The sequence below is a fragment of the Sinocyclocheilus anshuiensis genome, unplaced genomic scaffold (assembly GCF_001515605.1).
Source record: "Sinocyclocheilus anshuiensis isolate Anshui unplaced genomic scaffold, SAMN03320099.WGS_v1.1 scaffold322, whole genome shotgun sequence".
Lineage (NCBI taxonomy): Eukaryota > Metazoa > Chordata > Actinopteri > Cypriniformes > Cyprinidae > Sinocyclocheilus > Sinocyclocheilus anshuiensis.
Window position 1 is genome coordinate 14,149 of NW_015542366.1, and position 21,147 is coordinate 35,295.

Sequence of the window (21,147 nt, forward strand, 5' to 3'; positions counted from 1 at the left end):
TCCCGCAGGCATCACAATATGGTGAGGGGCGTAACATTTGCGTCACACGCTTGAGGGATTCGGCCAATCACAACGCACTGGATAGCTGGCCAATCAGAGCACACCTCGCTTTTCAGACCGATGAGCTTTGTAAAAATCGTCGTGTTTCAGAAAGGGGCGGGCATAGAGGAGCAACAACAATGTACATTGTGTGGAAAATAATGTTTTTTTTTTTTTAACCTTAAACCGCATAAACACATTTCATTACACCAAATACACCAAATACTGTTATTTTTAGCAACATCATATGACCCCTTTAAGTTTATCTTCATTTAATCAAAAAATTCAAAAAAATTATAAAAAAATTTACCATGAGAACAAATTATTTAGCTCATAACATTCTGGTCTCACCTTCCAGTTCCCATTTCTGAGGGAGTTTTTTTAGTTCTTGCAGCCGGCTGACAGTGGATATAAATTGCTTATCCGGATACGCATGCATCTTTCACCTCACATACTGTAAATTACAGTGGTTTATATGATCTTTGCATAAAAAAAGATCCAGAACTGAGATCAAGATTGTCTGGTTTGTAGTGTTTGAGCTGGATATACGCACTTGTGTTTGTTTGTGTGTGTGTGTGTGTGTGTGTGTGTGTGTATTTAAGGCAATTGGGTGTTTCTCATGCACCTCTGGAACACATCTTGGCCTCTGAGGCAGGAAAGAGATGAATAATAAGTAATTTTTAAGTAGAAAGGCTGGTAAAAATGGAACATTACGACAGTTCCAGATATTTCCCACTGTCACTAGACCAAAACCAGAATCAACTCTCCACCTTAAACTGGAAATATGAGTGCAAATGGAAAGTTAAATGCAAATTGTCAGTTTGCTTCCATGTGTTTTTGCATATACAAGTTCTCTGGTCTATTATTTTTATTTGTATTTTTTTTTGCACCAAATCTGATTTGCATAAGTTTACATAATACATTTTGTGCAATGAATGGCGTTATCAGACTGCAATTAATTTTTAGTAGGGATGCACTGATATAAAAATCCTACCTGGTACTGATAAATCTATAATCTATAATCTATCATCTATAATCTATAAATCTATAAATCTATAATCTCTAAAACTAAAAGTGAGCATCACAACATTTTAATGTACAATATGAAAAAATGGATATTCATTTGGAGATTTGCTATTTATCTGACTCAAAGATTACATTTACAGTGTTATTAAATGTCTGTAAAGAATAACTAAGCGAGTGTTAGATGACAGCAAAGGTATGAAAGGTAAGAAATGCACATGCAGAATTAAATATCCAACACTTGCCAATATATATCCAATATTGACCAATTCAATAAATTAAAACTAATTTTGGCTAATTACCAATTTGGTACGAATATATTGAGCATCCCTAATTCTTAATCAATTCCCCTCTAAACATCAGTGTTGAATCAGTTATTTGCTGCTAATTTGTTTATAACAGCATGAAAAGTATTGACATTTCTGAATCAATTACCATGGTGTTATTTTGTTGAATTCACATTAAGACAGCCATGCACAAACAACATGAGGAAACTGTTAGCACTGGAGTTTGTTTGGAGAGGAATTTTTAATGGGTCATGTTGGGATTGATTATCAGTGATTGGTTGACACGCAGACACAGAGTCAATGCGGTGCGGTGACAGACAGATTATTGAAAGGCAAACAGAGGAAGTGCACTTATCTGCAATGCCCTGCTGTGGTTACATCGCTCAGTTTCTATGTCATGACAGAAACACATGTCTGCAGGTCAGGTGCTGATGCTGCTAAGTAACCATCCGCTGCACCTCTGCGGAGCACAACATCATTGATGAGTCATTTAATACTCTCTCTCACCGCAGAAATGACTCCGCCACACACTGGTGTTTATGTACGGATCAGATCACCTAGGAGCAAGCCAGCCATGGCAGAAGACCAGCGCTTAATATGTTCTGCACGCATTTACCATACTTTATTGCCTTATGATCAGATAGTTGCTAATTGGCTTCAGAACACAATTACAAACACAGACATGCACACATACACAGAAAAATACAAGTGTGGACATTTTTGTAATTGAAAATGTCATTAATTGTGTCTTCAGTGTCACATGATCCTGTAGAAATCATTCTAATATGCTGATTTGGTGCTCAAGGAACATTTATTATTATTGTTATTATCAATGTTGAAAATAGCTGTGCTGCTTAATATCTTTATGGAAACCATGATACACTAGCATTTAAACGTTTGGGGTAAGTAAGAAACACATTTTATTAAGCAAGGATGCAATTAAATTGATTAAAAGTGACAGTAAAAAATGTACAATGTTTCAAAAGTTTTCCATTTCAAATAGGCTAATAGTCAGAATATCACAATGATTTCTGAAAGATCATGCGGTACTGAAGACTGTAATGGCTGCTTAAATTGATTACATTTTACAATATATTCAAATAGAAAACAGTTACTTAAATTACAATAATGTTGCACAATATTACTGTTCATACTGTATTTTTGATCAAATAAATGCAGCCTTGGTGAACATAGAAAATGTCTTTCAAAAACCCTATATATAAAACAAATAAAAAAGTTAGATCTACTTGCGCAATTTAAGGCTAATAATGTTCTGAGCTGGTAATAAACGAACAGACATTAATGCATTCTTCTAGTGTTGATGTTGATAAGTGCCAGCGTGTGTTTTCTGAGTTGAAGTGTGTGACGACACTTGAGCGAGGGTTTTGTGTAAAGCGGAGACCAGAGGGTGTTTGCTCTGCAAGGTGAAACACTCTCTTGTTTTTCTTGTTGTTTTTAACTAGAATAACTAAACATATTAGCATATGAGTCTTTAGCCAAGCTTGCTACTACTCTCACGTGTTGTGGTCACATGACATGCATCTCACCTCGATGGATGGATTAGAAGCATTGTATAGTTGCCAAGTACCTGTACATGGCTTCTTAAGATGGCAGTTTCAAGTGATCTCACACTTATGTTCCCATTTATATAATTACTTTTATTTAAACATTTAAGCAAAAAGTCTGGTTTGCAACAACATTTACAGTATTTGCAATACAGCAATGGTTTTCGGATAATCTTTTACATGAGTTAATGAAATCTAACTGTTTAATGATTCAGGAAAAACAGATTCTCAAGTAGATTATTTACATTCTGGTGTCTGATACCTAAAACAACTTTACTAATAAAGCTATATTGAGTATCAGGGGACATGTACTTACAGTAGAACAGTTAATGTCATTACCAACAGAGCAAATTAAAAGCTAATTCCTAGATAACTGATTAGAAAGAAGGTCAATGCTTGACATAATTAAACATAAAATACATTTCTTATTTAAAATTATATTAATTTATTGAAAATATTTATGACAACTAAAATGTACTCAAAACTCGATGAGATATGACAACCTGCTGTTTCCCTATTGTGAACCTTTACAATGTAAAAAAAAAAAAATTACCTTAGCAAATGATTGAGCAAATAATGATATCATTTGCATATGACCTGATGTGGCTTGTTGAGCCTGAAGCTTTCCCAGAGAATACACACTACAAATGCATTACGCTAGGACAGGAGTGTATTTTAACACTGAAAAAGAACACACATCACCTTTAAAGGCACATCTAAAACTATTTTCCTGTCTTTTGTAGCTGTTAAACAGATGAAACAAAACAGATATTGTACTGTCTGTTTGTCGAATATATTTGGCTGTAGACTCTGCCTTCTTGTGATGTATGTAATAAAATACTGTCAAGTGCTCCTTTGCAAGTCACTTTGGATTCAACTTTATGTATATTCAGCAAATGAAACTGCAAAAAGTCAGCCTCGGGATGTTCTGTTGTGAAAACAGTTCAGGAGTGCTGCTGGCCAAGCAGTTTTATTTTAACATTGAGTGTGTGAGAGTGTGTGTGCTGTGAGGGGTTTACCCATAACACGACATTCTCTGACCTACAGTCCACACAGAGAATTTGAACCTGACCTTAGCATGTGAAGGTCCTCCTTAATAAAAAAAAATGAGAAGTATCTCATAGTCACTAAGGCTGCATTTATTTAGTAAAAAATACTGTAAAAACAGTAATATTGTGAAATAATATTACAATTACAGAAACAATAGCGACCGCTGCTGACTAGATGTGTGCATGTCTGGCAAAATGTGTTACAGTATATGTGCTAGTTTAATTTATACAACGATTATCCTTCTAAAATGGTAATAATGTGAAGGATTATTACAATTTAAAATAACAGTTTTCAATTTGAATATATTTTAAATTGTAATTTATTCCTGTGATGTCAAAGCTGAATTTTCAGCATCATTACTCCAGTCTTCTGTGTCACGTGATCCTTCAGAAATCCGTCTAATGTGCTGATTTGCAGCTCAAGAAACATTTATTATTCAGTGTTGTACTGGGTAATGAGAGTTAAAAATACAAAAATAAAACAAAGTATATATATAAAATAAATTAGTATTACAAAGTATTACTACAATTCTTATTTATTTAAATTATTATAAATAATATTTATAATTTTTAAAAAGTATTCAATGTCTACTACAGGGTACTGTAGGTTAGGAAACCAAATCCACACGAGCTAATTCCATGTAATGATTATTCAAATGCTCAAGTGTGTTGACTCAGACCCCCCAGGCTGTTCTTTATGGGATGAACTTATATAAGAATCATTTTCTGTCCATTGGTTACCTTAAAAAAGAATGTGGTTACCATAGAAATAGCTGCATTATGATGTGTTCGGTAGCCCAGGGTGGAATCTGCTCCTTGTGTTTTGGGAGACTGTTTATGTCATTGGCTTCTATTACTTACAATCCGCGTTTGTGTCTCTGCATGTCCTGAGGTGTTATATTTTATGACTTGTGTGTATCTTATATAATAACATTTAGGATGACAACAGAAAGTTATTAAAGTCGATGCGAACTGCTGTTCACAACAGATTTTGATCATTTTTAATGGGGAAAAATGTGGGGTGGGACTTGATTTTATCCATCAGGAAATGACTTAATTATAAAAAGTGGGTGTTACATTATAATGGAGCCAGACTTAATAGGAGTTTACTAAATCAATACCTATAGCCTTTTCTTTGGAATATCGTGCAGCAATGAATCGTTCACAAAACGACCAGGAACATTATTAAGAAAGACAATAGGTTCATTTTTGATTTCACAGTAATTTAAATTAAATTATAATTGAATTATTATGAATCATTTGCAATAAGAGCAGGAACACCATTAAGAAAGACAATAAGGTCAATTTTAATTTCATGTTGATTTTAATTCAATTATAATTGAATTATTTTGAATAATGAACCTAAGTTGTTGACTGAACATTTAACATTGTTTACGCTGTACCATAACTTGTTCCAATAATACGTACAATGTCTCTTTTCCACCTCAAACCCAGTTTAGTCAAAAAAACAGGATTTACTGATTTTTTTAAAGACATTTAGCAGATTATACCGATCTGGAATCATCTTTCCCTGTGCAGACGGACTAAGAGAAAGCACAGACACTGAACTCGGATCAGCAGAAAATGGAAAGCTCTCACCATGGCAGCGTTGCTAAGGAACATGAGCTGCTACTTAACCTCCATTTTCTGTCTGACAGCGGCAGCTCTTGTGTTTGCTAATGTATTCATTTCAGTGTACTCAGACTATGAGTGTTACACACAATGTCCATCTGCTAACCTGCCAACACACACACACACACACACACACACACACACACACACACACAACTGATTTTTTTAAAGACATTTAGCAGATTATACCGATCTGGAATCATCTTTCCCTGTGCAGACGGACTAAGAGAAAGCACAGACACTGAACTCGGATCAGCAGAAAATGGAAAGCTCTCACCATGGCAGCGTTGCTAAGGAACATGAGCTGCTACTTAACCTCCATTTTCTGTCTGACAGCTGCAGCTCTTGTGTTTGCTAATGTATTCATTTCAGTGTACTCAGACTATGAGTGTTACACACAATGTCCATCTGCTAACCTGCCAACACACACACACACACACACACACACACACACACACACATACAGACACATGTATGCAACTTACAAGGCTGAAAAGGCACCTGAGGCATATTAATGATTTTATAATACAATATTTTGTTATATGATGGTTTCACATAGGGCATTTACATGAGCCTGAGGTTGCCAGATATAGAAAAAAACATTGAGTCTTTATTCTCTTCTCTTGTGACGTGTAGCCTTATCTGCATTGCTCAGGAAACATGTCATTGCCCACTATCAGTTTCTACAAGGGACCACAATAGCTGAGAGCACATCAATGCTCCTCCAACTGTGCCATTACAGATCTGTGAGGGTGTGTTATCTTGTTAAAGGAGCCCCTTGCCAACTGGGTGAATGTTGGACATGAATGAATGCAGAGAGGATAGCCATACCCCTCATGGATGACATTGTCCCAACTGAACGCATTCCCAATCATTACTGTGCCTCTAACATGGATATTCACCTTCTCAAAACTCTGGCCACACCTGCATCTAGTCCAATAATGTTACTGTGCACATATGAGATGCACAACCCAGTGGTTAGTGTTAACAGTTGGACTTGGGTAGTCTTGCCCTAAACACAAAGTGAATAAAAAGACAAGATATAAGGTTATATGATTGATAAATAGTATGACATTAAGATCTTTCCTGTTGCATATGTGCACTGTAAAGTGTAAGGCCTAGATTAACCTGCCTGTGTTTCCTGCACCTCTATTCAGGAGGGGAGAGTAAATAATAATAATAATACTAATAATAAAGTTGTGAGCTTGTAAGTGAGAAAACGACTGGCTGTTACGAATTAATACATTGACAATCAATCAACCCAATTTTCCATTACATGATTACAAGCAAAGACAAATCTGCAGTGCAACATACTGTCTGATTCGTAAACAAATCACAATAATTAAATGCTCTATGAAAAAGCTGAAGCATTTTGAGCTTCAGTACTGAAATTGTGCAGTTCAGTGCGGCCTGTTGGGAAAAGTGAATCAGATTTATCTACAAAGCTAAAAATCACTTTGTCCAATAAAAATGCTGTACTCAAATGCTGCGTGAAATGGGGTCAGACAAATCTCACCATGCAAGGGCTGATGCTGTTTTATGCGGTTCATTGATTTGAAAGTAAAGGCCAGGCTTAGTCATACTGAGCTAAGGTTTTAAACAGGATTATAGCTGAGAGAAGAGTTATTTCCACAACATTATGTATTTTTATATTACTTCAAATTATTGTTTGTACTTGTTTTTTTATTGGCAGACCATGGTTTACAAACCAATGTCTTTCTTTCTCTCTCCTAGACTCTCTGGGTGGACCGTTCCCCTCAACAGCTCACCGATGCCACCACAAACCCAAACGCTGTTTACCCTTGCATCTGTGTGGAGGTGTCCCCGTGAACCCCCTTCTCTTCCACCCCAACGCTAAAGGCTCTCAGATAGTCATGGATCTAGCACAAAGGAGCGTCAAACGGCAGGCCAGCTTCTGCAATGCCATCACTTTCAGCAACCGGCCCATTGCTCTTTATGAGCAGGTCCGCTTAAAGGTAGGAACAAGGAAAGGCATGATAAATCTAGGGCGCGTTGAATATTTGGGAACAGTGGGATAATCTGGGGGGATGGTGAGTCTGGAATACTCAAGTGGATGAATCACACAGGCGGATGTCAATACTTCTGAGGGTCTGCTACAGCAATGACGACATTTATGTGACAAATGTCTTGTCATAGCCTAGCGTGTGCGTAAAAAAAACGAAGTACACTTTAGGCTTTAGGAAAATGTGTTTTCTCTTTCTCTATCCTTCTTAGTTTGTTCCTCTATTGTTACTGTACTTTAAAAACACCATCCTAAAGAAGTTGCGCAAGTTCTCACTTCCCAAGTCAATGCAGTAACAATCCAAAATAAACACTCTTACCCCAGACTATGGCACTCAATCTAGCCTAACCAGTTATTCGACCAACACACACAGATGGTTTTGTTTTTATGCTCACTCATTAGTCAAGTTTTAACCCTGATATTCTCAGTAGCGCAGAGCCACTCTGATATACGTCACTGTGTTCTTGAAATGTTTGTAGTGCTTATTCCTGGAGTTACTGTAAATCAAATAAAACAGAGCTTCTTTACTCCAAACACCACATGACTACCTCATATATCCCCTCAATTGTCCCCTAAGCGCAACCATTTATGATCATCACAAAATGTGCCCCCGTGTGGCCTTCAGCACTGCTACAAATGGAAATACAAGAGCAAACTTTGATAGAATTAAGTTGAAATTAATCACATGTAAAGGTTTTAAAGGAATGAACTGGAAACTTGTTTCAGCTCACAGGAAAGAAAAAACACAAAAGCAATGTAATTTAATAACCCCAAAACAGAAATGAGATTAAATAGAGTGTGGATGAAGAATTTTGTGTTTGGGAAACAGAAATTGTTTTTGGTGCTCCTAGTGGCACACTGCACCTTTAAAAAGTAGCATCTGCATAAAGTATTTCCCTTATGATATATACTGTATATATATTTTATAAATCAAAACTATAATTTCTAAACACTGTCAGAAAAATGTTGTAGTGGTACAACAGCTTGTCGCCTTAAATGGACAATTTTGTATCTTATCAACCCCAAAAGGTACATATTAGTAGCATATACGTAGTAAATACATACCCTTAAGGTACTATTTCAAGCCTTTAGGGGTAAATAAGATACAAAGATACCCCTTTGAGGGAACTAGTGACAAGTTGTTGTACCCCTAATGGTACAGATTTTTACACATTGGTTTCTGAGAGTAAACATTTCTATGCTATGCAGTGACTCATGATGAACACTTTCGTATGTTGTAATGATAGCAGATCCATTTTTCTGTCTTTAGATAACTAAAAAGCAATGCTGCTGGAGTGGTGCTCTCCGCCTGGGCTTTACTTCTAAGGACCCGTCTCGAATCAATCCCGACAGCCTGCCCAAATACGCCTGCCCTGACCTGGTATCCCAGAACGGCTTCTGGGCCAAGGCCCTGCCAGAAGAGTTTGCAAACGAAGGAAACCTAATTTCCTTCTGGGTGGATAAGAAAGGGAGAGTATTTTACCGCATAAACGATTCCAGCCCCATGCTGTTCTTCAGTGGCGTCCGGACCGCAGAGCCACTGTGGGCCCTCATTGATGTCTACGGTCTGACCAGAGGAGTGCAACTGCTGGGTGAGAAAAATAACTGTCCTCATACAGTAGTGTAAGCCAGTTCATGCCAGGTCTAAATGTTCTGCTCTAACAGACTGTAAAAGGAAAAATACTGAAGTAGTGTTTTTTTTAATGCTAGCTTGATTTTTAAATTGGAAAAACTCAGTGTGCAGCATAAATTGTCACATTTAATTCAATGATAATTTATATAAGATTAGTTTTACAGTTTACCAAGAGTTTTTCTAAAACATCGTTCGAAGAATGGTGAAAATGGTGACATCGAACTTAGTGTGCATTATTTTAGGTGCAAAAAAATTCTTTATGAATATTTTGCGCATGTTTTACATGAACAAAATGTTTCCTCCTAAATAGTTGCCATTTAAGGTTCTTTTATATGAAAACCTGTTAATTCACCATGCATGTGTGAGGCTGTTGCTTCTTCTAACTCACTGTTCTTGATAGAAAATCAATTTTAATTAATATTTATACATTTAAAAGTGCTTTTTCAATTTAGTTAAACACAAAATATACATTTTGAGATAATCAACTGGCTGCTCTTAAACTCCAACTTGAAAAAAAAAAAAAAAGAACTAGTGAGCTGGATTCTGGACTGGAGTCTGAGTTTTGAGCGATTCATTCAAACCAGTTTCATGAACTAAATCAATTTGTTAAAAAATTGGACATCATTACATCTCTGAACTAGGGTGCATTTCCTCCAGTTAGGTAATGTGCTAATGCTTATAAAGTTGTCTTGAAAACTTGTTAGAAATTAATTTTTACTGTTTATGTAAGTGTATGATCAAGAATAGCTCTTGCTCTAAACACACAGCAAATCAGAGAGCTTAAACTTGAAGGCAGTGGTCTAGATGTATTGCTGTATATAATCACAGTCAACATTGTCAAGAGCAGAGCATACCATACGCCACGCTTTGATGTACCGTTCTGTGTACAAGTGTTTGTGCATGGAAGGGGGGGTTTGGCAGTAATAGGCGAGCCATTCACATCTCACACGCATACATGCAGCAGGCTTTAATGCTGTCATCCCCCAGGGTTAATTATAGAACCAGGTCACATACACCAGAGATAGTTCCATTTATCCTAATTGAGCTCTGTGGCAATTGACGGCAGCCTCTCTGTCTGCTATCTGTCCACTGTGTGGGATGTGTTTCGTTACGTGTACGGGTAACTTTATCTGTACCTTTGCATCATGAAGTCAGCGTTGACATGCACTGCTGAACCTATGTTCTTCGACGGTCTACTGGCACGCTGAAACCAAAGAGTGTGTGTGTGTAAGACCTGTTTCACACCGCACACAAAGGCAGTATGTATTTATTTCGCCATCTATGGTAGCAGCATTCACACTGTGTACATAAGCAGTATAATGCTACGTAGCACATAGGTTTGAGTTTCGGCACTGAAAGTGCACTATAAATTTATCAGCACAATTTTTTGAAACAAAATATGAACAAACATTAAAAAGCAAACTAGTCATCCATCATCTGATACGCATGCGTGTGTATCCACTCTTTTCACCTCCCAGTGGTATGTCACATTTTCTCTTTCCAGAAGGGTTTGTAAGTGTGCATAGAGCCTGCAGAGAAAGATCAAAAGAGCTCTTCCTGTATTTCCATCAAACGTTGCTCCTGGAGTGCTGATGCCAGAACTGAAACAATCACATTTGAGTCTCAATTTCCTGCGGGCTGACATGAAATGCCTTTATTTACAGGACGCGGGAAGGAAGAACTTGTTAGTGACAGTACACAAAACCTGAGGAATCAAAAACTGACCCTATTTAGTATTTACTTTATTAATACACTTTCTTGCTCTTATGTGAACCGTTCACATTCATAGATTAATGATTGAATGAATACATTTAATGAATAAATACAGATTTAGGTTTTGTTTTAAGTTACTTTTGTCAGTAATGGTGCCTTCTAAATAATTATTTCATTCCAGTTGACGTTAATGTAATAAACAAATGAACAAATAATAAATTAACAAACAACAAAAAAAGCATTACCATTGGGTACATTGTGATGCTCTCAAGTGTGAACTTGACCTTCAGTTACCACGTCCCAGTTAAAAAGCTTTAAAAGTGGCTCCCAGCAGTGTTTCAAGAGGGGGGTAGGCCTACGCAATCAAATGCAAACGCAAAATCGGGTCTAGAACGCCCACTTTTCTCGATGGATGAAACTCCCAGTGGATAAAAGTCCTGACCTACATTTTTCTTGTTGAATATCAATTCTCACTCAGAAATGTCGCATTAGAGAAGAAAAACAAAGAAAGAAACGTTTTCCTGTTTTTCTCAATTCATGTGCTAAATAAATACAGCTTTGATTGGGGATGGAAAAACTGGTCTAAATTGGTAGAACCATTTGTAAACCATTTACAAAATGAGGTTTGAAGATGAATTTAAACGCTCTATGGTCCATTTGTACGGATGCCATAAATTCTTCCTTGTAATTTTAGCTGTTCTTATCTTGTGAAACTTTGTTTCGAGTGCCTCGAGCTTAAATACATGATGACATTTTCTCATGCACCTGTGAGTTTGAAACACACACACACACACACACACACGATAACACATTGTCCACAATAACAAATGCACACACCCACACTAACGGCACAGCTTTCACTAATGATTGAGATCATTTGAGGTACCTGCATAGCATGCCTATTATGCTGGTGTGTAAAAGAATGCATTGCTGAAACATACACTGGCCTGAAGTTGATACTACGGTTGCCAGACATGCATTTCAGGATAGTAGTTGACATTTAATTAATCCACCATAACCCATAAACAACCAAAAGCTTGTGACTTATAGCACTACAATTAATTTATGATTTATCATAGTCTTGAGAAATAGTTCAAATACAGTTAGTTTGGAGAGCACACAGACTGTAAAAATTATTTTAAAATAATTATTTACAACTTAATGATTATTTCAGTGCATTTTTACAAGGAAATGCTATTTTAGTCTTTCTATTTCAAAATTTACCATTTAATTCAATGTGAAATTTACTAGCAATTTTTGAGAAAATTATTATTATTATTATAATTTTTTCAGTGTAGGTGATTTTTAGTGTTTTAGTTAATTTGCTGTTATTTTTGTAAGAGTATTATTTACTGGCCTATTTACAAATCTAGACCAACATTGTGAATATTTTTTCAGTGTAGGTGATTTTTAGTGTTTTAGTTAATTTGCTGTTATTTTTGTAAGAGTGTTATTTACTGGCCTATTTACAAATCTAGACCAACATTGTGAAAGGTATTTTTTTTTTCTATGGTTAAAATACTTTCTGTCCCATATCCAAGCATCTCAACCAGCCCAACACTACAACATAAACTCAACCAGTGGTGTGCATTGGGGGTGGGTGGGGGGAGGGGGGTTGTGTAACCAACCAATGGCAGGGTGTTTAGGGAAAAATGTTTGAAAACATCTTTTTTGCAATTCCTTTTCTTTTTTTTTTGACACTAGTGGTACAGTGATACTCATTCCTTCCTTAGAGGCAACCACTCACACACTGTGATCTCCTGTCGGTCCAACTTCCCTTTCTCCTGTAATATCCGCTCTTCAACACTCTTTATCGCCCCTGCAGATAGGAGGTGATTCCACAACTGTCTTGCAGGCTTCTTTATAGTATGTGATTAGAGTCTGGCTGGACCTTGAACCTTGTTAGTGTGGTGTAGTTTTCAGGGTTCTAGAATGTATTGGTGAAATTAAAACGTCCCTTGAGGCATTTGGAAATGCATTGAGGCTGGAATGTTGTTTAATAAATAACCCAGCCCTCAGTAACCCTCTTCCGAAAAACACTGGCCAGGCTATAAGTGGCAAAAGCCGGTGGACCAACTTATTGGGAAGCACCAATTTACAAAAAATTAAAATAAAAATCATATAGTGGCACAATTTCCCTTCTTGTGAGCCAAAATTAGCACCCTTTTAATTCATGAGTTTGAGATTTAGCTGGCAAAAACAGTTGCTGACATCGTTTCCTTTCATCCATTTGACTCGTCTGTGTTATTCTGCAAAATGATCGCCATTAATTGTGGTATATAACCTCCAGCATGTGCAATGTGTGGATTTATTATACTATACTGCATGAACTTGAAATTCTGATGGATGATGGTGGGCTAGCACAAAGTATTGTTTGGCTTAGCAGAACATTACATAGATGTGACTAAAGTCAGAAGAGCCCACAGTGGAAGTCTGGTACTGAGTATATGTAATGAAGATTTTACAGACTACATAGTTTATACTGTATGTCAACCATCCTTATCTCATGATTCAAACAGATACACTTTATGGCTCATGTTGGGGGTGTCACAGAACATTTCATGCTTCTATTGTTTAACAAAGACTTTGTGCTTCCAGTGTCTAAGCAATCGAGTGAAAGAAAACACTCTCATTCTATATGCACATCCAGAGCAGCTCCTAATGGGATTTCAAATAACTTGTCAAACATCTGGACTTTGTAGCAAGAGCATAGCATCTGGTTTAACTAGCATTACATAGGCTAAACTGGACCCTTGTGGTCTAAAATGCAATTTGCCTACAAGAAAAGTTATCCACAATGTATCTAATTATACAACCTGTGGCCTGTTTCATAAAACAAGTTTACCAAATAAGCCAGGTTTATTTCAGTTAGCCTGACTTATTGACAATTGATTTGGTTCAAAATAAGTCAGACTAACTGAAATAAGCCTGGCTTGTTTGGTAAACTTGTTTTATGAAACAGCCCCCTGGTCTCATAAAAATACGTACCTCTGTGTACTTTGTGCAACACTGTTTTTACGTACCTTACTGCACGTTTCACCGCAGTTTCAAAGAGAAATGTCCACTGAGTGGCGCTAAAACACGGGTTCAATATGTGAACCCTGGCACGTTTTTATTACGTTGATATAGGTACGTATTGCTATGTTTTTATTATGTTGCTTCTGGTACGTATTGCGGCGGTTCGGAATTCAAATATCCGTGGACTGTCGCTAAAAGTTAATGCTCTATTGTGTTGGAAATATGCCCTACACCAGACACAACCCTAAACCTATCCGATAGTGTTAACAAATGCAAAACTGATATAAAAACGCATTTGTTGATGCAACCGTGCCATTTCAACTTCCTTATATGCAGATTTGAACTGTTTTGTTGAACCGTGGTTACACGGGATTCGAACCAGAGCTCCTCACCTCTCAAATATGTCTCCGTACTCCATGAGCTACCGAACAAACCTACCGTCTATGAAAACCCATAGATATGAAGCTGGATATGTAAGATGCTAATGTTCAAAAACATCAGTTTTCAAATCTCCCAGCATATTAATATTGTTTTGAAGTCAAAACATAATATTCTTCAAGTAATTGTGAGAAAATTACGCTTTATTAATCGAAACTGTCAATTTGTGTGAAAAGGAATAAAAGGTGTCGGAGTTTTACTGCCTCTAGTGTTCATTTCTTTTGGAAACTGCAGTGATATGTACTTATTGGTACGTATTTCGCATCTCGCTAAAAAGTGCCCCCAGGTATGTTTATGCCATGAGACCAGGTAGTAATTATATTATTTAATAAATAATAATACCTAAAATTCGTCATTGATTCCTCATTTTCCTTTATCAAAAATGTGCTCAATAGTGAGAATGAGATCTAAGTTTGCAAATAGGTCCATGCATGTACATTGCGTTCATTTGTTTTTCTTTAATACTACTAAAAGAAAGAGTAAGAAAGAGAGTTATTTTTTAAATAATAAAACATAAGAATACGGCTTCATTCTTCATTTTTAAGTTCAGGGGTAGAAAATGGATAAACAGTTTAAATATTACATTTCCACGTAACTGGTCAACCAAACTGGTCAACCAAAGATCAAACCATTTTAAAAGTGTTTATTGCAAATACAATTAAGCTCTTTCTCGTTAAACAACTAGACCGGGGTAGGCAAGTTCGGTCCTAGAGAGCCGCAGTCCTGCAGAGTTCAGCTGATCGAACTTGCCTACCCCTGAACTAGACTAATGAATGGCTTGACACAAACCGTACAGGGGCATCACCACAGGGTTTTCTTCTGTTTTGACCCACTTGGACCACTTCTATAATGTTCATTGAGAAATGTGATGGATTCTCATGATTTATTTGATTGAGGTGCAAGTTTGACTTGGCTACGGTGGGCCATTCCAGGCTAATATCCCTAATTGAAAGTCCCCTGCTGAGCGCATAATCCTTCAAAAATAATATCTTAAATATGGACTATTTAACCAATTCAGCCAGAAAGAGTGATTTAGCGAGACTGATGGGTTGTTTGCTAGCTCACATAATGGGTATTAACAGTAGTAATTGCATTTGTTTGGCTGGCCAATTGCTTTGGGGTGGAACAAATTAAAGAAATTAGAATAACAGATGTTGCAGCATTTGGCTATTTGACAGTATTTATGTTTGAGTCCAAAGAGGGGGAAAAATAGTGAAGAAATGCTTGTCAAGAGGTCAGATGCTGTTTTTAAGAGCTCGAACCTACACAGGAAGTTCTGTGAAGAGTGCTCAAGGTGGCGGGAAAGTGTAACGTGACCCATCCCAAAACAGAACACCTTCCTTTTCCTGCTGTTAAGTGTCCTTGTATCCCTTCTCCAAACTTAGAACTCCACTTTTCTTTCATTTTGCTCATGCAAAGGCCTCGGGACATCCAAACATGGACAGTGCTGCTGAGATAAGGTGTGGCTGTCTTATATATAGGCAGAGCTCTTCAGGGCCTCTTTGAGGGAGTTATGGGTAAACATCAGTTTATAGACCGCTAGATAAACATCCACATATTTAGGACTACACAGACCTTCTCATGTTTCCTGGGTCAGAGTCCTGGTGCAAAATTTCAGTATGTCTCCAATCTGCTGGGTTAAATTAAATGGGTGGTACAAATGAAAAAGAACAAAAAAAGCCTCAAACTGTCAACGTCGTTACTGTAAGCAGGGAAAAACAAGTAACTGAACGAAACAACATAGAAGATAATAACATAATGGGTTCATCATCAGCCTAGCCATTTTACGTTTTGTGGGTTGAAGTGGTGGTTGTGATTTCCAGGATCAAAAAAAAAAAGGATGTCAGGATGCAAAAAATGGGATCAAAGATTATCAAGACAAATTTTGTATTTCTTCAGAATAAGCTTCACCAATGAATCGTTCACAGTAAGACCAAGAACGTGTATTATAAAAATAAAATGGGTCAATTTGGATTCCGTTTTGACTTCAGACATGAGGCAAGGAAACCATGGTTTGCCTGACTAAAATTTGGATATGAGCCACACGGAGGGTCTTTTGTGGCTTTCTGAGCATACTTGGCTGTGTATGTGTGTGTTTCAGAGAAAGAAAGTGAGAAATTACCTCAGGGAAGGAGGTTTGTGACCCAGAGATCATTTGTCACGTGTTGCCTGTGTGGCCATTATTCCAAACAAAGAGACCCAACAGCCAAGCATGGCACAGAGCCAACAAGCTGTGCTGAAACCTCTCCTGTCTCCCCCTACTGTTTCCCTCAAACACACACACACTTACATGTACCATATGCATTAGCGTCGCACTGCCATGCAGGCCCCACACTCTCTTCCTAGTTTTTTGTTCACATTGAACGTCTATCAAACTGGGATACAATCTTGAGCTTTGTGAGACAGAACTAAAATTTTCCTTTCATTAAAATGGGAAAATGTTATACACAAAAAGAGACCTAGTTACTTGTATACTAGTAGATAAAACGACAAAAAAGAAAAAATGAAAAAACGATAAGAACAACCTTATACAGTGCCTCAAAGTAAAACAAAGCAAAGAACGTGCACTTCCATTTTTGGTCATTTCATTCCCATCCAGGCTCTTTCTGACTGAACCAAGAGCCGCTTTTGTTTATCAGAAACCTCATCTGCTTACTTTCCACTGCCTTTTGTGTTTAGCCCAACAGGTGCTGGAGCCTGGTGCTAAATAGAAAAAGCACCTTAGACAAAAAAGGACAATCAAAATGGGTGTTTGCTTTTGGTCAGCGCAGCTGCGTCCCATCACTAAAATTGGGCATTTATGTGCAAGCCTGGATTCAGAGATTTATATTTTCAAAGAGATTACATTCTGGTCTCAGCCAGTCATATTGCAGAATAGCCGGGGCTTGTGTGAAAGCTGCCAATAAGACAAAGGAAATGTGAGGATTGGCAGCTAAGCAGGTGCAGGGTAATTAGAGGGGCAGCAGCTGCCACCGGTCACAGACATCTTGGCACAAACGCTCTCGTCTTTGCCCCTCCCTCAGTTTTTCCATCTCCTTTCCTTTAAGCTTTCCACTCCAAGCGTGCAATCGATGTCTGTGCTCCCTCAGAGTGGCTCAGTGAGTCTATTGAGTAATTAGCACTCACTTGTTTGCCAAAATGGAGAATATCTAATGGAAACTGTAAGCAAACCTTCAGGCGTTCTAACGCCTTTTTTGAAGAGTCTGTTGATGAATGGTCAAAGCAGACAGATTTAAGCCAGCTTTATCAGACGTCCTGTCATGACTGACAAAGACAATTTGTGTCTCAGCTATATAAAACCTGCATTGACAACTAGGCTCAAGAACTCAGCATCCTATAGACCAGCGGTGGCGAACTCCGGTCCTGGAGAGCCGCAGCCCTGCAGAGTTCAGCTCCAACCCTAATTAAAACTCACCTGCCTGTAGCTTCCTAGTAACCATTCAGATCTTGATTAGCTTGTTCAGGTGTGTTTGATTAGGGTTGAAGCAAAACTCTGCAGGGCTGTGGCTCTCCAGGACTGACGTTCGCCACCCCTGCTATAGACCATGTTATGTGCTTCTGCATGCTGCCATTATTTGATGCTCATTGTCTGTTCACAAAAGCTAAATGAAAACATTTTTGTTAAAAGCAGACAGATTTAAGCCAGCTTTATTAGACGTCCTGTGATGACTGACAAAGACAATTTGTGTCTCAGCTATATAAAACCTGCATTGACAACTAGGCTCAAGAACTCAGCATCGTATAGACCAGCGGTGGCGAACTCCGGTCCTGGAGAGCCGCAGCCCTGCAGAGTTCAGCTCCAACCCTAATTAAAACTCACCTGCCTGTAGCTTCCTAGTAACCATTCAGATCTTGATTAGCTTGTTCAGGTGTGTTTGATTAGGGTTGAAGCAAAACTCTGCAGGGCTGTGGCTCTCCAGGACTGACGTTCGCCACCCCTGCTATAGACCATGTTATGTGCTTCTGCATGCTGCCATTATTTGATGCTCATTGTCTGTTCACAAAAGCTAAATGAAAACATTTTTGTTAACTGAAATAAAAATGAAAACTAACATAAAATTGAAAAACCTGAATCTGAGCTCAAATACATTTTCATGACTTCAAAACAATAAAATAAAAATTACACACAATTTACTTTATTCTATACTTTATAAAAAAAAAAAACACACTAAACGGACAAATTGAGAAAAAAAAAATCAAAATACAACTAAAAACTACATAAATGAAGTAAACTAGATGACTGCATAAATGTCATCTTTGATGACATTCACGAGAACTGAAAAAGGTTTGAATTTGTTTATTCATTCAACAAGTATTCAAACCACTATTGTAAGCTATTGTATGAGTGGAACAATTCAAGTCACATATTTTAGTAAATATGATTATCCATCCCAAACAATGACTGTGTGAATATAGACAGTCACTGTAAAACTGATTATATCAATGTATTTCTGCCTGAAAGTGTCTTTTTTGCACATCTGAAGCATTATTTCACAGTTATCAGTCAGAATCCTGAGAGTAGAGATCCCACTATTGTATGATCCCATTAAGATCAGTTTGGAAATATGATCCCATTAAGATCAGCTTGGAAAAAAAAAAAGATAGGAACATGATGAGACAGGGATGGAACATCATAGGAATAGATGGATAACATCCATCTAAAAGCATCCTATACATTTTTTGCTCACAAAAAAAATTATTTATCCAGAGAGAAGCATCATGGCTGTTCAAACTAGATTCTAGGCTTGCGTCAGTGCCCTCAGGTCTAGGGCAGTGAGGGACACTGAAGCCTGGATTAATCCTATTTACAGCATGGCTTTACTCTAATGAGCCTGATCTAAGAAACACACTCCAGCCAGACCTGCCTTGGTGATGTCATTACCCGCTTCTCTGCCCGATCCAACTGAGTGGGTTCAGCTGTATGTCCATTTTAACTGTGAATTTAAAGTGGCAGTCCATCTAAAAATGAAAAATTCTGTCATGATTTACTCACCCTCATGTTGACCCAAAACCTTATGAAAGATGTTTTGATGAATGTCTATGCTGGTATATTTAATATAATGCAGTAGTTCCTAAACCTGGTCCTGGAGTACCTCAACAATTCACATTTTGGATGTTTCTCTCATCTGACACAACCATTACAGGTCTTGAAGTCATTACTAATGAGCCGATAAGTTGAATCAAGTGTTTTATTAAGGAGACAAAAAAATGTGCAGAGTTGGGCATACTCCAGGATCAGGATTGGGAACCGCTTGGAAGCTGACCATTAATAATGGGTAAACCAGGGGATCTCAACTCAGGCCCTCGAGGTCCACTTTCCTGCAGAGTGTAAGGGTGCTTTCACACCTGTAGATCGATTGCTTTGTTCCGAAACCGGGATTAAAATTATTACAATGTTGCTTTTTATTCTTGGTGTGGTTCGCTTTCACACGGCAAAGTTTCTAAACAGACCAAATTTTTTAATACAACTCACGCGCAAGTAAACTGTTCTCTCATTGGTCAAAGTTCCACGGTTTATTTTCTGGGATCCCTAATCAAACACACCTGAACAAGCTAATCAAGGTCTTCAGGATCACTAGAAAGTTACTGGCAGTTGAGTTTGATCAAGGTTGGAGCTAAGCTAAGTGGACCTCGAGGGCCAGAGTTGAGAACCCTGGGATAAACAATTGGATAAGCTGGATGTGGATTTAAAAAAAATAAATAAAGAAGGCACCTTAAAAGCGTTTCATCAGTCCTTAACACCAGTTCCTTTTTGTGGCAAGTTTGAATATGTGCGATCAACAATAAAATCTGAAAGCTATGGCAGAGATCAAGGAACTCGACAGCACCTGATCATATACTTTTGTTAAAATGGAGAACAAGCAGTGTGAAAATTCTTCAAAATGCATATATTTGGAAGAAAGGAAGTCAGTTTGGATTGACAAAGAAGTGTTAATAATTTTCATTTTAGTTATTGGGTGAATTAATCTTTAAAGATACTCCAGATACTAGGCCACCAGAGAGATACTAAAAACATTTGTTTTGAAATTTGCCACTAGAATTTTTTTAAATATGCTGCTCCTATTTAAATTGTCTTCATTATATCTTGTGACTTTATTTTTTCTTCTTCTTGTCCATAAATTACTCTAACAAGTTTAAATTTATCTCCATCTTGCCTTTTATAATTTTGTAGTTGTGTTAGAGTTAGTGCCTCTGGGCCAACCCCTCGTTCTCCTTAGGAGTGTTTAATATTTCACTAATTAGTACAGACTACTACACAAGACACTTTGAAGCTCTTAGAAAATGTTTTTTAAAGGATCAATAAGGAAAATTATGTCCTTATGTTGGGAGACTGATTTGCAGTTCAGAGCACCTCATGCGGCAGGCAGATTTTCTGTGTGCAAATCTATCTCAGCTAGATCTTAAAGTCATTAGAGAGCCGATGATGGGATTCAGAGTGCTGACAACCAGAAAATGTATATATCCAAAATATCAAAATCAGACAATGCGATCATAAGCAGAAGGAGCAAAAACGAGAGGCAACACTTCACAAACAGAACCTATGCGTTAACATTATTGTAATAGCCAACATGAAAGGACAATGAACATTACTTTTAGAGTATATATTTATATGCTCATTTCTACATATAGCCTACCAATACATATACGCATACAAGATATACATTTGTAAATGTTTTAAATTAACAAGAGATAATAATTATATTATATAGTTATATTATATAATAAT

At 37.4% G+C, this 21,147-nt stretch overlaps 1 protein-coding gene across 1 annotated transcript in view; it reads left to right on the plus strand.

Moving 5' to 3' along the window:
* Positions 1 to 21,147, plus strand: part of LOC107692176 (E3 ubiquitin-protein ligase NEURL1-like) — a 33,730-nt gene that overhangs the window by 2,389 nt on the left and 10,194 nt on the right. The window contains exons 2-3 of the mRNA XM_016491137.1: positions 7,330 to 7,571; positions 8,889 to 9,210. Of these exons, the coding sequence (XP_016346623.1) occupies positions 7,330 to 7,571; positions 8,889 to 9,210 (564 nt within the window). The remainder of the gene's footprint in view (positions 1 to 7,329; positions 7,572 to 8,888; positions 9,211 to 21,147) is intronic.